General features: G+C 39.1%; 1 protein-coding gene across 2 annotated transcripts; it reads left to right on the forward strand.

The window, feature by feature from the left end:
• The first annotated feature begins 235 nt into the window (after window positions 1-235).
• LOC144606602 (zinc finger and BTB domain-containing protein 8B-like) lies at window positions 236-21,073 on the forward strand. Of its 2 annotated transcripts, none has more exons than XM_078422873.1 (4): window positions 236-329; window positions 2,075-3,045; window positions 10,189-10,367; window positions 17,816-21,073. In XM_078422873.1, exons 2-4 carry the CDS (start codon window positions 2,115-2,117, stop codon window positions 18,122-18,124), a joined length of 1,419 nt encoding a protein of 472 aa, XP_078278999.1. In that variant the 5' UTR covers window positions 236-329; window positions 2,075-2,114; the 3' UTR covers window positions 18,125-21,073. The 2 variants fall into 2 exon arrangements, with proteins under 2 accessions (XP_078278999.1, XP_078278997.1); XM_078422871.1 differs by lacking the exon at window positions 236-329 and adding an exon at window positions 373-439.
• The last annotated feature ends 595 nt before the right edge of the window (window positions 21,074-21,668 follow it).

Here is a 21,668-nt window from a genome sequence, read left to right on the forward strand (position 1 = left end):
CCGCGTTTAGCTGGTGCTGCCAGGTGAAAATTATGCCGATTGCCATGTTCGATGTCAAGAAGTGAAGGGAACGGAAACCCATCGCCGGCCACTTGCCATTCCACAGACGTGACCCGCGGCTGGTTCGGCGCGCGGCACTCTGGGGGATGTAGTTCCTCCGGGGCAGGTTGCCGTGGCGACTAATGAGCGTGTAAACTACAACCCCCGGCATGCTGAGCGCCGCGCACGCTCATAGGCCTTCGGACCATGAAACCAAGCAGGGCGGCTCACTTGTCCCGCCCACCAGCCAGTTTTCCATTGGCTGCGGCGCTGCCCGGGGCTTTTAATTGGTACGTGTCTTTATCAATCAACGAGTGCCGCCGCGATTTCCGGTGTAAAATTAGGTTGGCAAGACGTATGGCCATCGGTTTGATCTCTGCCTTCACGAAAGGGAGGAAAGGTAAATAAAGAAACAAATACATCATTCCGGCTTTTTAACGAGTTGACCAGATAACAGTTGAGCTGTGACGGATGTCTGTGGAAGAGAATCAGAGATTGTAACCCTAAACTCTGACCTCTTGGAGTATTCATTGGGAACTGCTAAGAGCTGCGTTGCAGCAGGTATAGCCACTGAAATAGTTTTATGTCTAATTACTGGATTCATGTAATTATTAGTGCCTGGTATTTTACAGGGTGTTTCTTTTCTGAAGGCTTCATGTAATGGATCAATAAAATCCGTGACGTCATATAAAGAACCTTAATTTTTTTTAAATTAGCCCATCAGAATTGAACCCGAAACAATAGCCCACATCAGCTTCCTGAGTATTGCTAATTAGTAGCATTCAAAATATAGACCTTCCTTTATTTAAAAAGTATTCAGCTATTTGCTGTCTGATATTTTCTGAATCCGTTTTTTAATTTGAAATTGAGGATGCCACCGTTGATCAGACCTAACAGCTTCCTGGAAAACCATTACAGTTTTTTAGATAGCAAACTGAAGGTGTTTTTGTGTAAAATATGTATTTATGAATGAAAATATTACTATTTAAATAATATTGTTATCTAATGTTATGAATGACTTTCTTTTTGTCAACAGAACTTTACTATTAATACCATACTATAATAATGATTTTTTAAAAATCTGCTTCCTCTATTAAATGGTACTTAATCCTGCATCTGAAGTCACAGGATTTGATTATGCATTTATTTTAGTCTTGCCTATTCACACCGTTCAAACAATTTAATATGAATGGCAAGCATCCAGTTTATCTGGTGGTAAATGTGCATTTGTTGGTCTCTTGTCTAAAATTCAAATTGAATAGTTTTATTTTGTTCAGAGTATGACTGAAAATGTTGATAAATGAAATCAACAATGGTTTGATAGTGCCTGTTTCTTCGTTGGCAATCTGCATTTATTAAAGGTGGACACAAAATGCTGGAGTAACTCAGTGGGACAGGCAGCAACTCTGGAGAGAAGGAATGGGCGATGTTTCGGGTTGAGACCCTTCTTCAGACGTCTCCCATTCCTTCTCTCCAGAGATGCTGCCTGTCCCGCTGAGTTACTCCAGCATTTTGTGTCTACCTTCGATTTAAACCAGTATCTACAGTTCTTTCCCACACCTCTGCATTTATTAATGTTGACCTGAAGGGGTCATTCATTTCCTCGTGTAGCTACCAGTCAGGTATTTAGATTGTATGGTCTAGCTTTTATTAAGCATGATCGCACAGCACAATACTCTTCACAAGTATGCAGTGAATTACTAAACTACGACGGCAAGTTTCTAAACCAAATAAAATAATTGTTTTAGGCTCTTTTTATGATGGCACAAATTTTATTGAGCCATAACAAGCAGCTTTCAGAAAATAATAAACCAACTCCAATTAGGCTGCACTCTGACACAATGGACTAAATGAATGGACCTTTTTCCTCCACGTGATTATTGTGAGACCTTTTCCATCATTGGTATTTTATTCTTGAAAAACTATATTCAGCTTGGGCCGTCAATTGCTTGATGTTGATACCAAGGGTCAAATGGAAAACATTTTTTTTTGCTGTTTCATTTTGGTAAGCTCGTGCCTTTTGTTTATTTTGCAGGCAAAGAAATAGCTTTCGGATAAAGTCTTGCTCATGAAAGATGGAGATCACATCATATTACACTAAACTTCTGGGAGAACTAAATGAGCAGCGTAAGCAGGACTTCTTCTGTGACTGCAGTATTATTGTGGAGGGAAGAATCTTCAAAGCTCACCGGAATGTTCTATTTGCTAACAGTGGCTACTTCAGAGCCTTGTTAATTCACTATATTCATGACAGTGGACGTCCTAGTACTGCTTCCTTGGATATTGTTACGTCTGAGGCCTTTTCAATTATTCTGGACTTCCTTTATTCTGGAAAGTTGAACCTTTGCAGTAAGAATGTTATTGAAGTTATGTCCGCTGCTAGTTACCTGCAGATGACTGATGTGGTCAGCTTTTGTAAGTTATACATTCGATCTTCTCTTGACATCTGTGTGAAAGATGAAAAGGATGATGACTGCAGTCATGTGGAGAATCGAAATAATATAAATGCCTTTGGAGAGGCGGTGTCTTTTTGTGGGAGTCAATGTTCAAACCCCGTTACATCAATTCACCAACAGAAAGATTCGAACCCTGAGAATAATAAAGGACTCAACTGGAATGAATGCAGTACTTATCCCATAGATCTGGCACAAAAGGATCAAGATAATCTTTCTCCAGATAAAGTGCACCCTCCATCATTACCTAAGCTTCCAGAACCAAAAGTTGAATTTGACGACGATGAAGAAGAATCAGTAGACAGGTTCCGACAGTTTACACCATCTGGCACAGAGCAGGCTGAGGACAGACTGCAGGCTGCCCCAGCAATGGAAATAGCTTATGAAAATTATCAGATGAAGCAATTCCTGGAAGTTCTACTGAGGACAGGGAATGTCCAGCGGAAAGAGGACATCATGCAGCACTTTTCCCGAGGGGGGCGGCCGGATGATGGAGGGGGCAATTTCTCTAATATGATGGATGTACAGAGCGATTGGTATGGGGAAGATGCAGGTGAGATCTTTATTACTAAGGAATAATTACCAGCACTGCAACAGCATTATAATACAGGAGTGTTTATCAACGAACGGTAAATCCTCTGGTGATACAGAAAATGACTAACCTAAACATAAATACTAATATGGAGAACATTTTATCTCCATAAGAAGACTGGGAATAACTAAGTACCTAAATAACACTAAATAGGTCTGAAGAAAGGTTCCGACCTGAAACATCACCTCTTCCTTTTGTCCAGGGATGCTGCCAGACTCGCTCAGTTACTCTAGCATTTTGTGTCTATCTTTGTTGTAAACCAGCATCTGTAGTTCCTTCTTACATTCTTAAATAACATATAGGCCTGAGAGAAGCTATCATTAAACTGAAAAAAATCTGGGTTAATTTGGAAACATCAGCCATGTTAGTTTTGAATTTTCATAATGTGGCACTGAGGCCACATTTTTTTGTTTTTAATATCCACACTCTTAAATTAGGTTTGATTTAACATTGGTTACATTCCTCATGATCATAAAATGACCATGCAGAGTCCAGTGCATTAGGGCAATTAATATTTCCCGACATAAAGTTGTCTGGACACCAATCCATAGGTTGGATGTATTTCTTCCTATCAGCAAATGACTGTGTGGGGGAGGGTGGTGTTTGATTCTGTTTTCCCAGATAAGAACAGAAACGGGAATAGACATAAAAATGCTGGAATAACTTAGTGGGACAGGCAGCATCACAGGAATAGATTGTGCTTCCGCTCAAGCCTAGTCTGCTCTTTATTAAATTGGCCGTTTGTGCCTCGTTCACTAGGCTATCCTAACACTATCTTCTGATTCCCTTAAAGTCTGGAAATATATTGAACAAGGTATCAAATATGCCTACGACAACGTGCATCTGCAGCTCTCAGAAGTTATGAATTCCAGAGATTTCTAACTCTCTTAACTCTGCATATTACTCCAGATAGGACGCGATGAGAATTCTGTTCGGCTGTAAACTAACTTCCAGCTTTCTTTTCAAACCTCTTGAGATTTTAAAAAAAACAACATTCCACCAAGCTTTTTCTTTTTTCAAAAAAGGTTGCACTACATCTTAACTTGGATCCAAAATTCTGATCATCCACAATATTGAGCTTCTTGCTATTGAGAAAATACTCCAAGCTTTCTTTGCTAGATTTACATGCTACAATGTTGCCTGGTCAATTACCCTATAATGTTCTTTGCAACTTTGTACTTCCCTGCACGTTATTTATGCTCCTGCTAAACTCTATCATCAGTTAGCTTACATTTGCAATTTTCTGTTCCTTTAGCTATGTAATTTGCAAATGTAATGAAAAGCTCTAGCCCTTTCCTGATTCTTGGGAGGACATTGCTAGTCATATTTAGCCAATTTAAGCAAACATTGGTTCTCCTTACTTTTTTCTGCACACTTGAAGGTCATTCAGTCCATCATAGATAGTCTCCAGGGTAGACACAAAATGCTGGAGTAACTCAGCGGGACAGGCAGCATCTCTGGAGAGAAGGAATGGGTGACATTTCGGGTCGAGACCCTTCTTCAGAGTGATGTCAGGGGAGAGGTAGATACATAGATAAGGAAGTGTAAGGTGTGAAAATAGGGCAAGGGGAATGGAGATCAAGGAAAATATAGAATAGATCATTGTTAGCTGAGAGAAGGGAGAACTTCTTCAAAGTAGACATACCTTGAGGAGACTTCACAGTGGAGCAGACAAAATGTGTAGGAAAGAACTGCAAATGCTAGTTTAAATCGAAGGTAGATATAAGAAAGTGCAAGGTGTGAAAATAGGACAAAGGGGTCTCCCCCTTGTCCTATTTTCACACCTTACACTTCCATATCTATGTATCTCTCTCTCCCCTGACATCAGTTTGAAGAAGGGTCACGACCCGAAACGTCACACATTCATTCCTTCTCTGCAGAGATGCTGCCTGTCCCGCTGAGTTACTCCAGCATTTTGTGTCTACCTTGTTTTTAAACCAACATAACAGGTACATAGGGTGGTCAAGAAGGTTCCTGATACATTAACCTTCAATAGTCAGGGTATTGAGTATAGAACTTGGCCTGTTATGTTACATTTGTACAAGATGTTGAAGAGACCGCACTTGGACCATTGTGTTCGGTGTTGGTCACTCTGCTGCAGGAAGGATGTTGTTAAGCTGGAAAGTGGGCAGAGAAAATTTACAAGGATATTGCCAGGAGTTCAGGAACTGAACTATAGAGAGGTTGTATAGACCAGGACTATATTCCTTGGAACTCAGGAAGCTGATGGGTGATCTTATAGAGGTGTATAAGAAGTATTTTATGCAGAGTAGGGGAATTTAGACCAGAGGACATAGGTTAAGGGTGAGATTGGAAAGATTTAATAAGTACCTGAGGGGCAAATTTTTCATAGAGGGAAGTGTCGGTACGTAGAACGAAAGGCAAGAAGGTGTAGTTTTTGGGGTTGGGTAATTTTGGGTGCCTGTTTAGTGCTTTTATTGTTGGACTGTGGGTGATTGAATTAACATTTTGTTCAAGATGGCCGCGCCGTTGTGTTTGGCTGCCTGCCACTGTATGTTTCTTTTTTTTTCTTCCTGGTCAGATGTGCAGCACTTTTGTCAACGTGGGTTGTTTTTAAATGTGCTATACAAATAAATTGACTTGACTTGACTTGACTTGTAGTTGAAGCTGGTATAATATCACATTTAAAAGACTTTTGGACAGGTACATGGATAGGATATAGTGGACTTTGGGCTGACGCAGACAGGTGGGACTGGTGTAGAAGGGGCCCGTTGATTGACATGGGCAATAAGTTGGGCTGAAGGGGATATTTCGGGGCTGTATGGCTCTGACTTCAAATCTGGAGCTGCTCCCTGCAATAATAGGGTTAATAAAAGTTGCAAAGAAACCTCGAGTCATTACATTAAAATGACCACACAGACTTGGATGACTTGGACCAATCTGAAGTATATGGGGTTTACCCTCTGGTGAGTAGTCGTGAGGGGTTCTCCCATTCTCTCATTTTGTTTCAGTATCTCTTTCAGCAACATTTTTAACTGATTATTAAATGCTTCAGTTACTAATCTGGGTAATGAATTCCAGAGCCATTTATGATTTTAATGTTTCCCTGCTCCTTGGCCTAAATCTTGTGTTTAATCTAATATCTGCATCTTCTCAGCCGAGCTATCGCGAGAAATAACAATTTAAAAATAAAGTAATAATTATACTCTGAGTAAAGTTTGGGTTATGGGGATGAGCAGAGGGATTTGGGGATTCGCCTTTACAAACATAAAAAACAGTGGCAATTCCTCCTTGATCAGTTGTAATGAACACTCGATATAGTAAATTGTGTGCTGTGCTCCACTTTAAATTCCAGAAGCAAAGTGCAGTGCATGGGTATTATGCAATGCATAATATTTTTATATGTTCTCGCCTCTTGCCACAAAACACAATATTCTCTTATTTCGATATGGAGGTAGACTGAGAAAATCAGGTAGGTACTGGATCCCAAGAGAAGGAATTTGTAGAATGTCTAATTGCTGGTTTTATTAGAACAGCTTGTGGTCGAGCCTACTAGGGAAAAGGCAATTCTGGATTTGATGTTGTATAATGAGCCAGATTTGATTAGAGAGTTTAAGGTGAAGGGACCCTTATGAGCCAGTGATCATAATATGATAGAATTTAACCTGCAGTTTAAGGGGAAGGAGCTGAAATCGGATGTATCGGTATTACTGTTGATTAAAGGTGACTACCGAGGCATGAGGGAGGACCTGGCTGAAGTTGATTGGAAGGGGACCCTAATAGGAATGATGGTGGAGTAGCAATGGCAGGAGTGTCTGGGAGTAATTCAGAAAATGCAGAATCTTTTCATTCCAAAGTGGGAGAAATATACTAAGGGGAGAATGAGATGACCGTCACTGACAAAGGAGGTCATGGACAACATAAAAGCAAAAGAAAGGGTGTATAATATGGCAAAGATTAGCAAGAAGCTAGAAGATTGGATAGTTTATAAAACAACACCAGAAGGCAACTTAAAAAACAAAAAAGGGAGAATAGATGAAATACGAAAGTAAGATAGCCAATAATATAAAAAGGGATGTCAAAAGTTTTTTCGGGCATTTAAGAGTAAAAGAGAGGCAAGAATGGATGTTAGACAGCTGGAAAATATGCTTGAGAAGTAGTAACGGGGAATAAAGAAATGATGGACAATCTGATTTTTAGAGTCCATTATTAAAGATGACGGCGTACATGAAGCACTCCGATAAAACAGGCCAAAGTCAGCATGGTTTAGTTACGGAGCTATCTTGCCTGACGAATCGGTTGAAAATCTTTGTGGAAGTTACAAGTAGGACAGACAATGGAGAGTCAGTGGAAGTTGTTTACTTGGATTTTCAAACGGCCTGACTTGAACAGGTCGGGAGAGCGGGTTAAGAAGTGACAAATGGAATACAGCGTAGCAAAGTATGCAGTCATGCACTTTAGTAGGCGAATAAAGGTGTAAACTATTTTCTAAATGGAGAGAGGATTTGGAAATTGGTGGTGTAAAGGGACATGGGAATGCTGAAACAGGATTCCCAAAAGGTTAATTTGCAGGTTGATCCAGTAGTAAGAAAGGAAAATGCAATGTTAGCCATCCATTTTGAAGACTAGAATATAAAAGCAAGGATGTAAGGCTGAAGCTTTGTACGGTGCTGGTAAGGCCACATTTGGAATATTGTGACCTGTTTTGGGCCCCATATCTGAGGAAGTATGTGCTGGCATTGGAAATAATATACACAAAAATGATCCTGGGGATGATTGGGTTAAAGTGTGAGGAGTGTTTGACGGCTCTGGGCCTATATTCTCTGGAGGATAAGGGGCAAAACCTACCAAATAATGAAAAGCTTGGATAGAGTGGATGTGGAGAGGATGTTTCCACTAATGGGAGTCTCGGACCGGGGGGCGCAGCCTCAGAATGCAAAGACAAATCGAAGGTATCACAAAATGCTGGAGTAACTCAGCAGGTCAGGCAGCATCTCAGGAGAGAAGGAATGGGTGACGTTTCGGGTCGAGACCCTTCTTCAGTCTCAAGAAGGGTCTCGACCCGAAACGTCACCAATTCCTTCTCTCCTGAGATGCTGCCTGACCTGCTGAGTTACTCCAGCATTTTGTGATACCTCAGAATGCAAAGACATACCTTTAAAATGAGGATGAGGAGGAATTAATTTAGCCAGAGGATGGCCAGAGGAGAATCTATGAAATTCATTGCCACAGATGGCTGTGGTGGACAAGCCATTGGGTATTTTTAAAGTGGAGATTGATAGATTCTTGATTAGAAAGGGCATCAAAGGTTACGGTGAGAAGGAAGGAGAATAAGGTTGAGAGGGAAAAACAGATCAGCCATGACCAAATGGCGGAGCAGACTCAATGTACAGAATGGTCTAGTTCTGTTCCTATGTCTTATGATATAAAATTAATTACGTTTAATACAAGATATGGAAGTAGCTGGGCAATTTACATTGTTCCTCGTTTTTCAAAAATGAATTGCAACATCCAATTTGCCAATAATCCAAAGAGGAATTTCTCCTTGTTTTATTATCATTTTGTGGATAAATATTCCAACACTCTCTGACCTTCCCTGTAACTAAGCCTTCTCTGATTAAGGGTATGGTTATTTTTAACAAAGGATACCACTTCACAATGATAATTGATTTGCATCTTCCATTTATTTGATAACATCACCATCATGGTAATATGCTTTTACAACTTCTTTTGTTCTTTAGCATTATCTTTCATTTTAATATAAAGTGCAGGTTTGACCCTAATTTCATGTAGGTCTACCACGTGAATCATTGAAGTATACAATGAACAGTAGTAGTCTGTAATGCAACCCTGGGAGGCTTAGTTAATCACTCTCATGTACATGGGGAAGCTGTCCTTAGATTCCATTTTCTGTGTCCTCCCTTATAATCTGCTTTTAATCCAGTTTACTACGATTCACAATTCCATCTCCTTTAATGTTCAGTAGTATTCTGTTTAGGTCCTTGTCAAAGACAACTGGAAGGTTTGCTTATCCTACATTTATTGAGTTTTCCATCTGGGATACCATTCATCTCCTTGAAGGACCATCTCAGTATTGTTGAATATTAATTTCTTTTCAGGAATTTGTTAGCTGCTTCTCATTATTTTTCTTCCTCATAAGCAAATTAATCTTTATTGAAAGATTCTAAAATGTTCCCCACTGTAGATGTTAAAATGTAATTACACTGACTTTATGAAAGTGGATATCTCACTGGCCATTATTCAATTCTCTCACATACAGCTACAATTAATGGAAATATAAAAGTGCGAAGTGATGTATTATCAAAGAAAGCAAGACACTAACAATTAAATCGCATAATTTAAAGGGGATTCTGGAACAGAAACATGGAGAATTAAATGCACAAATACTTGAATGCTGAGATAACTGTTTTAGGATGCAATCTGATTTTAGGGCGTGGGAAACAAAAAATTACAAATCAAGGAAGTGACATGTTGGTTTTATTTTAGTACTTTTTTCTGTTACTACTTGGATCATATACTGTATTGTTCATGTATCAACTCAGTTTTGATGTTTACAGCTAGATTTAGCAACGCTCCTTTCCTCTCTCCCTGTCCTAACAATGTAATATGCATAATTAAAATTTAAAACCTTCTTGTTATTAATTCTATCATTTGTTTAAATAAAACCCTTTTGTAGTTTCTTCATTTATAGATTTCTTCACAGCCTATTTTTATTCTTGAAAAGTTTTTGATCGATCCATCATTCAAAGTTGTGTGGAAATCCTTGCAAAACTTTTTTTCCCCAAATCTCTTCTCGTTGACTCTAGTTTTGAAATTACTGGATTAGATATTCACCAGGTTAAATGCCTGGGATCCAATGTTTTAGATTACACATATTTAAATGGAATTGTAAGATCCTGTTTGAAGGTTGCTGAATTCTGAACCTATTATATTCAAGGGGAGGGTCATGGGTTACAAATCATTATTGATTGCCAGTGCTTCAAACAGATGTTGGAAAATTAAATCTGGATAATTTATTCTTGGAGTTTGCCAACAATATCCTATTTCAATTTACTTCTATTTCTGACCACAATTCCATTTGGGTTGTTCTATGTGATAACACTTGATGGTTTCTATTTTTAGGGAATGGGATAATTGTGCCAAAAAAGATCTACAAGTGTCCGTTTTGCACCTACACAGCAAAGCAGAAAGGAATCCTGAAACGGCACATGCGTTCACACACGGGAGAGCGCCCATATCCATGTGAGACCTGTGGAAAAAGATTCACCAGACTTGAGCATCTTCGAAGTCATGCTTTAAGTGTGAGTAAGAACTCATGACTGAACCATCCAATCCTCAACGATTGTTAAATATGAGCCCATACTTTGAAACATGCATATCTCGGCATTTGTTTTCCTGACTAATTTAAACAATGTTAATTATATCTTAGAGCCATTCTGTGGATTTATAGACAAAATCTAGGTTGCTGCTCCATTCTTGTGATGGTAGCCCATGGGAACACTTTTTATTCTCCCTCTCTTCCCTGTGCACCACCTGGATGTGAACCCATTTCTCCCCTTCCCTTTCCAACTATATTCTTTCCTCTGACGTCACATTTTCCGCCTCTTCTATTCTTATCATCTTCTCTAATGGTAAATGAGCCATTAGGAGGCAGTGCCCACAATATGATAAGTTTTACTCTACAAATGGAGAGGGAGAAGGGAAAATCGGAGGTGTCAGTATTACAGTATAGCAAAGGGGATTACAGAGGCATGAGGCAGGAGTTGGCCAAAATTGACTGGAAGGAGGCCCTAGCAGGGAAGACTGTGGAACAGCAATGGCAGGTATTCCTAGGAATAATGCAGAAGTTGCAGGATCAATTTATCCCAAAGAGGAGGAAAGATTCTAAGGGGAGTAAGAGGCACCGGTGGCTGACAAGGGAAGTCAAGGACAACATAAAAATAAAAGGGAAGAAGTATAACATAGCAAAGAAGAGTGGAAAGCCAGAGGATTGGGACTCTTTTAAAGAGCAACAGAAGATAACTAAAAAGGCAATACGGGGAGAAAAGATGAGGTACGAGGGTAAACTAGCCAATAATATAAAGGAGGATAGTAAAAGCTTTTTTAGGTATGTGAAGAGGAAAAAAATAGTCAAGGCAGATGTGGGTCCCTTGAAGACAGAAGCAGGGGAATTTATTATGGGGAACAAGGAAATCGCAGGAGAGTTGAACCGGTACTTTGGATCTGTCTTCACTGAGGAGGATACAAACAATCTCCCAGATGTTCTAGTGGCCAGAGATCCTAGGGTGACAGAGGAACTGGAGGAAATCCACATTAGGCAGGAAAAAGTTTTGGGTAGACTGATGGGACTCAAGGCTGATAAATCCCCAGGGCCTGATGGTCTGCATCCCAGGGTGCTTAAGGAGGTGGCTCTAGAAATTGAGGACGCATTAGTGATTATTTTCCAATGTTCTATAGATTCCGGGTCAGTTCCTGTGGATTGGAGGGTAGCTAATGTTATCCCACTTTTCAAGAAAGGAGGGAGAGAGAAAACGGGAAATTATAGACCAGTTAGTCTGACATCAGTGGTGGGGAAGATGCTGGAGTCAATTATAAAAGACGAAATTGCGGAGCATTTGGATCGCAGTAACAGGATCGTTCCGAGTCAGCATGGATTTACGAAGGGGAAATCGTGCTTGACTAATCTACTGGAATTTTTTGAGGATGTAACTAGGAAAATTGACAGGGGAGAGCCGGTGGATGTGGTGTACCTCGACTTTCAGAAAGCCTTCGACAAGGTCCCACATAGGAGATTGGTGGGCAAAATTAGAGCACATGGTATTGGAGGTAGGGTACTGACATGGATAGAAAGTTGGTCGACAGACAGAAAGCAAAGAGTGGGGATAAATGGGTCCCTTTCAGAATGGCAGGCAGTGACTAGTGGGGTACCGCAAGGCTCCGTGTTGGGACCGCAGCTATTTACAATATACATCAATGACTTGGATGAAGGGATTAAAAGTACCATTAGCAAATTTGCCGATGATACAAAGCTAGGTGGCAGTGTGAACTGTGAGGAAGATGCTATGAGGTTGCAGGGTGACTTGGACAGGTTGTGTGAGTGGGCGGATGCATGGCAGATGCAGTTTAATGTGGATAAGTGTGAGGTTATCCACTTTGGTGGTAAGAATAGGAAGGCAGATTATTATTTGAATGGTGTCAAGTTAGGAAAAGGGGACGTACAACGTGATCTGGGTGTCTTAGTGCATCAGTCACTGAAAGGAAGCATGCAGGTACAGCAGGCAGTGAAGAAAGCCAATGGAATGTTGGCATTCATAACGAGAGGAGTTGAGTATAGGAGCAAAGAGTTCCTTCTGCAGTTGTACAGGGCCCTAGTGAGACCGCACCTGGAGTACTGTGTGCAGTTTTGGTCTCCAAATATGAGGAAGGATATTCTTGCTATTGAGCGCGTGCGGCGTAGGTTTACTAGGTTAATTCCCGGAATGGCGGGACTGTCATATGTTGAAAGACTCGAGCGACTAGGTTTGTATACACTGGAATTTAGAAGGATGAGAGGGGATCTTATCGAAGCGTATAAGATTATTAAGGGGTTGGACATGTTAGAGGCAGGAAACATGTTCCCAATGTTGGGGGAGTCCAGAACCAGGGGCCACAGTTTAAGAATAAGGGGTAGGCCATTTACAACAGAGATGAGGAAAAACTTTTTTAGTCAGAGAGTTGTTAATCTGTGGAATTCTCTGCCTCAGAGGGCAGTGGTGGCCAATTCTCTGAATACATTCAAGAGAGAGCTAGATAGAGCTCTTAAGGATAGCGGAGTCAGGGGGTATGGGGAGAAGGCAGGAACGGGGTACTGATTGAGAATGATCAGCCATGATCACATTGAATGGCGGTGCTGGCTCGAAGGGCCGAATGGCCTACTCCTGCACCTATTGTCTATTGTCTCCTTAACTCTCACATTTTGTCTTTTCACTTCTGGCCTTTGTCCAGTAATCTGCCCATAACCCCCTGTTCCCACCCCCTCACCAGTATCCACCTATCACTTGCAGAGGCTTTTTCCCGCCTCCACCTCTTTTCCAGCTTTCTTCTCCCCCACTACAATCAGAAGAAGGATCCCGACTTGAAATGTTGTCTGTCCATTTTCTCCACAGATGCTGCCCGACCCACTGAGTTACTCCAGCACTTTGTGCCTTTTTGGTAAACCACCATCTATGGTTCCTTGTGTCTACCTTTTTTAAGGAACCAAGTTGATTTTATAATTTTAACTTGAAACTTGTCTTAATAAAATCTACCAGAGAACCATATTTTAACTCTGAAATGTATTTTTCTAACTTTCGGCTTGGTCATGATTTATTGAAAATCTGCAGAATAATGTTAGAAATATGATATTGCATCTCCCTCAACTACCACCTCTGGCAGTCCGTCCTCTATATATTAAAAAAATACAAGGAAGGTTGGGGATCAATGATTTTTTGTGAACTATAAAAATAATCAAGCTAATATCGAGAACATTAAAAATTCTAAAGGTAATTAATATATTAAAAAATCAGTTAACAGCAAAAGTAACAGTTGCTAAACACTTTAACTCCCCCTCCCATTCCCACACTAGCCTTTCTGTCCTGGGCCTCCTCCATTGTCAGAGTGAGGCCCAGTGCAAATTGGAGGAACAGTACCTCATATTTCAATTGGGCAGTTTACACCCCAGCGGTATGAACATTAACCAAGTAACCCTTGCTTCCTTCTCTCTCCATCCTTCCCGCTTCCCAGTTCTCCGACCAGTCTTATTATCTCTGACTACATTTTATCTCTGTTTGCTTTGTTGTTATCTTCTCCCAGCTAACAATGATCTATTCTACATTTGCCTTGAGCTGCATTCCCTTTGTCCCGTTTTCACACCTTACACTTCCTTCTCTATGTATCTCTCTCTCCCCTGACATCAGGCTGAAGAAGTGTCTCGACCCAAAACATCACCCATTCCTTCTCTCTAGAGATGCTGCCTGTTCCGCTGAGTTTCTCCAGCGTTTTGTGTCTATCTGCAGTTCCTTCATACACAACAGCATAATTAGCTTCTGATTATAATGATACAAGGACAGTGATGAAGGGAAATATTGCCCCATTCAAAATGGATACCACCAGGAATGGAATTAAAAAAATAAATTGCCTGATTTATTAAAACCAGAACTTCATCTATTTGTCAGCATAGAGGAAGAGGACAGTATAACGAAATCCAAAAGTAAGTTATGGGGGGAAAACGGTGGACAGATTTTAAGATGGTTTCTATTCCTGTGTATTCGGGGGGAAAAAAGGTGAGGAAATTGTAGATGCATTAGTCATAATTTTCCAGTGTTGTAGGTTCAGGAATTGTGCCCAAATAGTGACGGTGCCACCAATGTCAGTTAATTTTTTTAAGAAAAAAAGAAAAACAAGTAACTGAAGACCTCTCATTTTCCACAGCCTGAAAGTTGCCCAAACCTATCATCAGGATCCTTGCTATATTTCTTTGTTATTATACTTGCTATATTTTATCGAATGCTTTTTGAAAGTCTATTTTAATCGCGTTCTCTGCATTTCTCTTGGATGAAAAGTGGATGAAATATATACTTCCCTTTAGAAATCAGTGGTGGTTTTAGTTTGAATTGAGCTCCACCTAATCTATCCACCAATCTTAGATATTTTTCATATTGCCGTTTACCTTTCTAGCCTTTGCGTTGCCTGATTAAATATTTCTTATTACTGCTCTACAATTCTGTTCAATATTGGCGTCCATTTATTTTGTCAAAATGTCTCAATCTGTTGTAATTTTTTTCCCAGTCTACATTGAATCTAGTTATAATCTGGCCATAGTTTCTTAAATGTTTGACATTTTATCCTGTAACCATGTCTGGTACTGCATGCTTCTGCAGATAGCAATTTATTGAGTAAGGAAACCATCCTGGGCATACTATTAAACAAAAAAATCTGCTTTCATCACAGACTTTAAAAGAATGCAATCTACTTTTCATAAAGTTTACTCAATGTTAACGTTTAAGCAGACTGTTCTGGTTTGTCTCCAGCTGTTGCCCTCAGTTCATTTTGACTGTTTTACACTGTACTGTCAAGTGGCTGCTCATTTATTGCAAGAAAGTGTAAGAAAATAACTGCAGATGCTGGTACAAATCGAAGGTGTATTTATTCACAAAATGCTGGAGTAACTCAGCAGGTCAGGCAGCATCTCAGGAGAGAAGGAATGGGTGACGTTTCGGGTCGAGACCCTTCAGTTCTGTTTCTTTGTCTGTACGATTTTAAATTAGGCCCAGAAGTAGTAATGTGCTGAAAATGACATGCCATATGGCCATTGACTGGTTCACCAAGAATGAGTTCAGGCCTGCTGTAGTAGGTTTCAGTGGTACTCGAGGCCCAGGATTTTAGGCATCAGAAAAATGCAAGTTCATGAATCTGTATTTGCTGTCCCTGGGATAGAGGCCTGCCTAGGGCCTGGTGTGTTGCTTTTGTTATTGGGGAACTGATTGAGATGGACTGGGGAAGGAAACGGGGAGTAAAGTTCAATAAACTGAAGATCAATGTAACTTGGAGACATTTGGGGGGGGGGGGATCCAGGAGTTCGGACAGTCAGAGCGTTTAGAATGTTAGCATTTGGACTTCAGCTGATTTTTGTCAAGGTGGGGACTGCAGTTAAGTATAGGATTTGTTATACACTGAAGAATGTCAGTATAAGTGGTCATCTGCAAACTTGGTTATCTGACTTTTTAATCCCATCATTCAAATTATTCATAAATTTAGTTCAAAGTTGAAGTGTCGCCACAGAATCATCACATTCTGCCAATTAGAGAACCTGCACATTACCCCTCCTCAGTCTCCTGCTGCTCAAATTGTTGATTGCTATCCATTCAACAATCCCCAATGTTTGTTAACAGACTCAAGTTAGGGACTTTATCATATGCTTTTTTTGTCCATTTTTAAGAAAAAATATCTATAGATATTCTTCTATCCAATATTTTAGGCACCACTTAAAAGCTTCAGTAAGGTATTTCAAACATGACATTCCCTATTCAATTTTATGCTGGATTTTCAATTATCTGAATATTTTTTTCATGCCTGGCTGCTTTCACATTCATGACCTGGTATGCAAAATATTTTAGAAGACTGCCCCCAACTGACACTTTTTTGACTAAAGGATACAGTAGTTTGTTTTCCAGAATTTGTGATCCTCACATTAGAATTTATATTGAAGGGCATTCCCTTCAATTTTCTGTTATTCTTGCTGTTTGATTGCATATATGTCAAGTATCACAACTGAAAAAAATACTGCATTGCTAACATCATAACTTGAGCAAATCACCTTCTGGATTCCAAAAGATGCAGAAATGCAATCAGAAAAACAGTGCAAGGGCAAGTCTAATAAACAAATACCACAGATCAGTGTCAAAAATGCCTTGCATTAAGGGCTTTTGATCCCAGTCCTGGATGTACAAGCAGTCATTGATCAGCAGTGTTTGGGTAAACAAAAAAGCACAAGGCATCTGAATGTCACAGATGGTAAAGACATGTGTGTATAACTGCCCCATAATGAAAATAACGATTCAGATTTGTACTATATCAACTTAGTTTAATTTAGTTGACATAGCAAATTGGCGGTTCCAACTCCCTGGTGCACAATTCCATTGATCACTTCCATCGTGGTCCAAGTAGATTAAATTCAGCCGTGTACCCAAACAGCCCAATATCTAACCGCACAAATGCTTTACCCATTGGTGTTGCAAGAGGAACTGCTTGTGATCTGGAAGGGTATTCTATCCTTCGCATGAACTATTTATTCAACAGAAGGCAGTCTGAAAAACATCGGTGCAATTAGACCAGATATAAAATGTTATGCTATTTTGTTGCATAAACAGCAATTTTGTAATGAGCAGTGTTAGCCGTGGGTCAAATGGTGAAATCATTACCTTGAGGAATCAAAAGGTGATTTATTATTATTTAAATGAAGAGAGAATACCAATGAGAACATTTCTAAATCAAAATACTACTGGGAGGTATTCAGCAGGATGTGTGTTCTGATGTATGAATCACAGAAATATTAGTAGGCCGGTCCAACAAGTAGTTATGAAAGAAATTGGCATGTTGCCCTTTATTATGATGAGGTTAGAGCTTAAGAATAAGGATGTTTTGTTAATTGTACAGGATGTTGGTGAGACCAGCTGAGTACTGTGCTTGGTTCTGGTCCCATAACCTAAACATTACATAGCAGCATTAGAGGTGGTCCAAAGGAAATTTGCCCGACTAATCCTCGTGATAAGGGGGTTTCCTCTCAAGATAGACCTTGCAGTTTAGAAGAATAAAAGATGATCTTATTCAAATCATAAAATGTTCTTAAGAGGGCTTGACAGGGTATTCACTGGTGCAAGTCACGAACAAGATTATTAACTGTATTTAAGACGGAAAAGGATCGAGGAATAGAAAATTATGGGGAACTGGAGGAGTAAACGACAGCTTAGGTCAATCAAGGTCGTATTGTATGGCGAGGTTGACTTGGGGGGCCTAGTGGCCTATTCATATGCCCTTGCAATCTTGCAAGGTTACACGGTATAGATTTAAACCGTAATCTAGAGAGGGAGCAGAAAAATCTACACTGGGTATACAGTACAGTATTGAGAGTGCTCAATAAAGACTGGTGATAATTGACTTATTTTAGTTCTAGCTTAAAATGCTGAAGTGCACCATTCAATTAAAACATCTATTTGACTTCCACTTTCCTTAGGTGCATCGTTCTAACAGACCAATAGTCTGCAAAGGATGCAGGAGAACATTTACCAGCAACCTGCAGCATGGCGCAAGGCGGTTTGGCCTCTGCGATAGCTGCACGTGTGTGATGACAACAAATGAGGAAACGTCTCCAGTCAATCTGAGCCAGACTGAGCAGATTTTGGACACCCAAGAGAAGGAAGACAAAGATGCTAACTGGCCTGTGTATATAGAATCAAGTGAAGAGAATGAGTCTGCTGGAGACAATGTGGATGACAAGCAGCAGATCCAGAGAGGTTTGACAGATGGTGAAGGATTTATTTAGTGCTGCACTTTACTCCATCCTTTCCAGATGGATTGCAAATTCTCTTCCCTAAGCATCACAGTGAATAAGTGCAGTTACATACCATTATATAGAGTTGGAAACGTAAAGGCCAAAGAAACTCCAGCCAATACAGGTCCCTTATTGGTTTTCAAATGGGGCATGAACATGAATTGATACTTGCCCAAGGAGTCTAATACGAAGTTGGTAAACTGGACAGAATATTACGGAATGATTGCCAATCTGATTGGGGAAGCTGGGAAGACTCTTTCTGGGATAATTTCTAAGTTGGAAAGAGCCAAATACTTGCTGCTCCAGAACCAATTCCCTTTCAGTCTTTGCTGACCGTTTGTGAATCAATTTTTCCAAAAGAATCTCAACAAATATAATGGGGCTGTGCTAATTCTACTTTACATGACTTTTTCTGGGCAAATAAGCATTGGTTGACTGGTGTCATAGGCTGATCACTTGGTTCAAGGTCAAATAGCTTGAATTGTTCGGTGTTGAATAACTATGTGAAGAACGTTTTTTTAAAGCACTAAAAATTGTGGTATTAGTGCATCCAAATCTTCAGCTTTGAATTTTACTTGGATATTTTCTAACTTGTACATAGTGAACATTGTGTTGGTGTTCCATCGGTTGAGTAAAAAGTCTGTTCACCAAGATTATTGTTTTGGGGCCAATAGCCAGAGCCAAGGATTTGCCCAGTCCTGGGTGTGAAACTGAACGTTGTTTAACCAGGATATGACACAGATGGAGGGAGGCTGGGTGGACTCCAAACAACTGAAGAAAGTTCTCCAGCACTTGACTATATATTTATAATTGTAACCATTCTCATTATTGTCTTTTTCTGTTTGTCTTGTCTTTCTTTTTATTGTATGTGGATAAAATTGTTACTTTTCCCTCCAAGAACTGCTGTAATAATGAGAGTTTGATGAACCCTTTTCTTCACGTTGAAAGGTAAAATTAAAGGGCTAGAAAATAGTATTTTAAATGAACTTGGAAAGAATCTGAAACATGTCCAATATAAAATACTGTTCTGATCTGTCAGAACTGCTTTAGACTGCAATAATTATTTTTGATTCACATTCGACCTCTCAAAGGAAACAAGTAGAAGACCAGACTGGTTGTCTAAAAATAAACCTCACCATTGTTGCTCTAACGGACTGTATTACTGTTTGATAGCCCTAAATCACTAACCTGTCTCTGTTTGTATTGTCCACATAATAATGGGGTGGAAACGATATCCCTGTGTCTTGATGCATCATTCCCTTGGTGTCAGATGTTTGCCATTAATTCTGGCACCATTTTAAAACTTCTCTTTTTAATAATTACTGGTTGGATGTGATTTTAATGTATGTGTGCATGTTATAAAGTTTGTTTCTCAGTTGTAATGAGTCTAATGTTCTTTGACTAGCTCGAGAGAATCCTTTAAGCTTAAGGCCAGAATCATGCTGCACTAATCTCCAAAATATGAACAAAATTATGATTGTATATTTGTTTTCCTTATCCCATTGGTATTGGGTTCAAACATACCCCTCCCTCTGGATCATATGATGAAAGCCATTTTGTGATGTTTTTATTATTATTTGTCATCTATCTGCATAAACTTACTTGGAAGACCAAATCGTACATATAAGGTCTCTGGTGTACCAAATAATTCCAATAGGTTTCATGGTAATATTAACAAATACAATTTGACAGCAGGTTGCAGAATGAGATTGATCAAATAACCAAATACTTGAACAGAGCTTTTTTGTTTGTTTAAGGAAAGAGATAGAAGAATAGAGAGGTTTAATGATAGAATTCCAGACCCTAGGACCATGATAGCTGATGTTATAACCAACACTGGAACAATTTTAGGATTTATAGTTTGGATGTCAAAAGCGATTCAAGAAGTTTACCAGGCCCAGACGTTGACAGTTAAATAGATCAAGTGAGCAAGTTGGTACTCTTTTTAATTTGGGTATCTGTATGTTAAATCCAGCTTACAGTCTTAGAATATGGATCTCATCTAACTCCAATTGGTGGTAAATGTGAATGTGTGGCCAATAAATTATGAATCATTATTATGCAATTCTATTTGGATACAGATAATATGAGAGAAGTTATGTTATTGCATTAGTTAGCGAATCAAAAACAACCAACATAAGCAACCAAAAATTTTGTCCACTCTAATAGTGGATAGTCAATAGAAACTTGAGTTTTTTTGATGAAAAGGATTTTTTGATCTGTAGCTAAGGTGGGTACAGCAATATTATTAGTGTAGCAGATATGATGGTAAATCAATTACTAGCAATCAATAAAATTGGAAGACTCAGTAGATTTGGAGAGAAATTCATTCTCATGCTGATGTAAAGGAAAGGAACCTTTACCAGTAATGAACCGAGATGTAGCTCCATGTTTGATGATTAAAATTATATGAGTATTTCCTTTCATGCTAAGATCCAATTCAACTTGAAAGCTTTCTAAATTTATTTTTTTCATTAAGCTTTAAACTTTGTAAAATTTGTTCAATATTCCAATAAAATTTCCAGAATATTTTCAGTTTGAAGTGCAGACGGCTGCATAATATTCTGCAGTAAGTGCGATTAACGTAGATGTAACAATTAGCTAATGTTTTTCCAAATGTTTGAGGGCAAGGAATAAATGATGAGGAGGGAAGAATGAGTTGCGTATGAATAAGGTCTTGACTGCTGTTTAATAAGATTCTGGTTCAATTGTAATTTCAACTCTTGAACCCCAGTTGGCAGAAAAATGCAACAGTTTCAAAATACTTGGTTATCAATAAACCCCTTGCAGTGAAATCCATAAAAGTAGATTATATTTTTGTTTTGTATACACCATAATATTAGTGAGATATGAGGTTGCATATTGTAAATAAGGTGGGCATACCATCCTGTGTACTTGTTATCAATGATAGCTCCTTGCTAAGCAAGGCCTTGTTTTAAAAAAAACTCATTTGTTTCCAAATCCTTACATGGCCTTATCTTATAATTTTTATAAACTTCTTCAGCCAATGAGAAATCTTGCTACCTCCACATTTAGATGTTTGATTCCCAAATGGTATTATTGAAACATTACATATGAAACATATTACATATTTCATATTACATATGAAACATATGGCCATCTTACCACCAGTGCTGCCAAAGTCCTAATTTCTAGATTTCCAACCTTAAATCATTCTGCTTGTCTTTTCTTTCCAACCAAATTTATCTCCTTTTGTGACATGGTGTCAAATTATACATTTGGACCTTTTGCTGTGCTAAAGGAATAGAAATACAAAATGTATTTAAGCTTAATGTTTCAATTGTTATTATCAGTACTACAAAATAACACAACCACTGTTCCACAATTTAAGCATCTTAAATCCAATTGGATGATGTCATAAAATTCAGATATAAAATAACAAATCCTGTTTAAATACTGTTTTCCGGTGTATGTTAACCTCTCTTAAAAATGGGCTCAGTGAAAAATAAAGTAATTATCAAACTTGTACAAGTGTACAAGTTACAAGTGCAAAATTATTGCAGAGGCATAATCC

This window comes from Rhinoraja longicauda, chromosome 27, assembly GCF_053455715.1.
Source record: "Rhinoraja longicauda isolate Sanriku21f chromosome 27, sRhiLon1.1, whole genome shotgun sequence".
Lineage (NCBI taxonomy): Eukaryota > Metazoa > Chordata > Chondrichthyes > Rajiformes > Arhynchobatidae > Rhinoraja > Rhinoraja longicauda.

Coding starts and splice junctions, on each gene's coding strand:
- LOC144606602 (XM_078422873.1), top strand. CDS start 2,115: ATGGAGATCACATCATATTACACTAAACTTCTGGGAGAACTAAATGAG. Junction 3,046..10,188: donor TTGGTATGGGGAAGATGCAG/GTGAGATCTTTA, acceptor TTCTATTTTTAG/GGAATGGGATAATTGTGCCA. Junction 10,368..17,815: donor TTCGAAGTCATGCTTTAAGT/GTGAGTAAGAAC, acceptor CACTTTCCTTAG/GTGCATCGTTCTAACAGACC.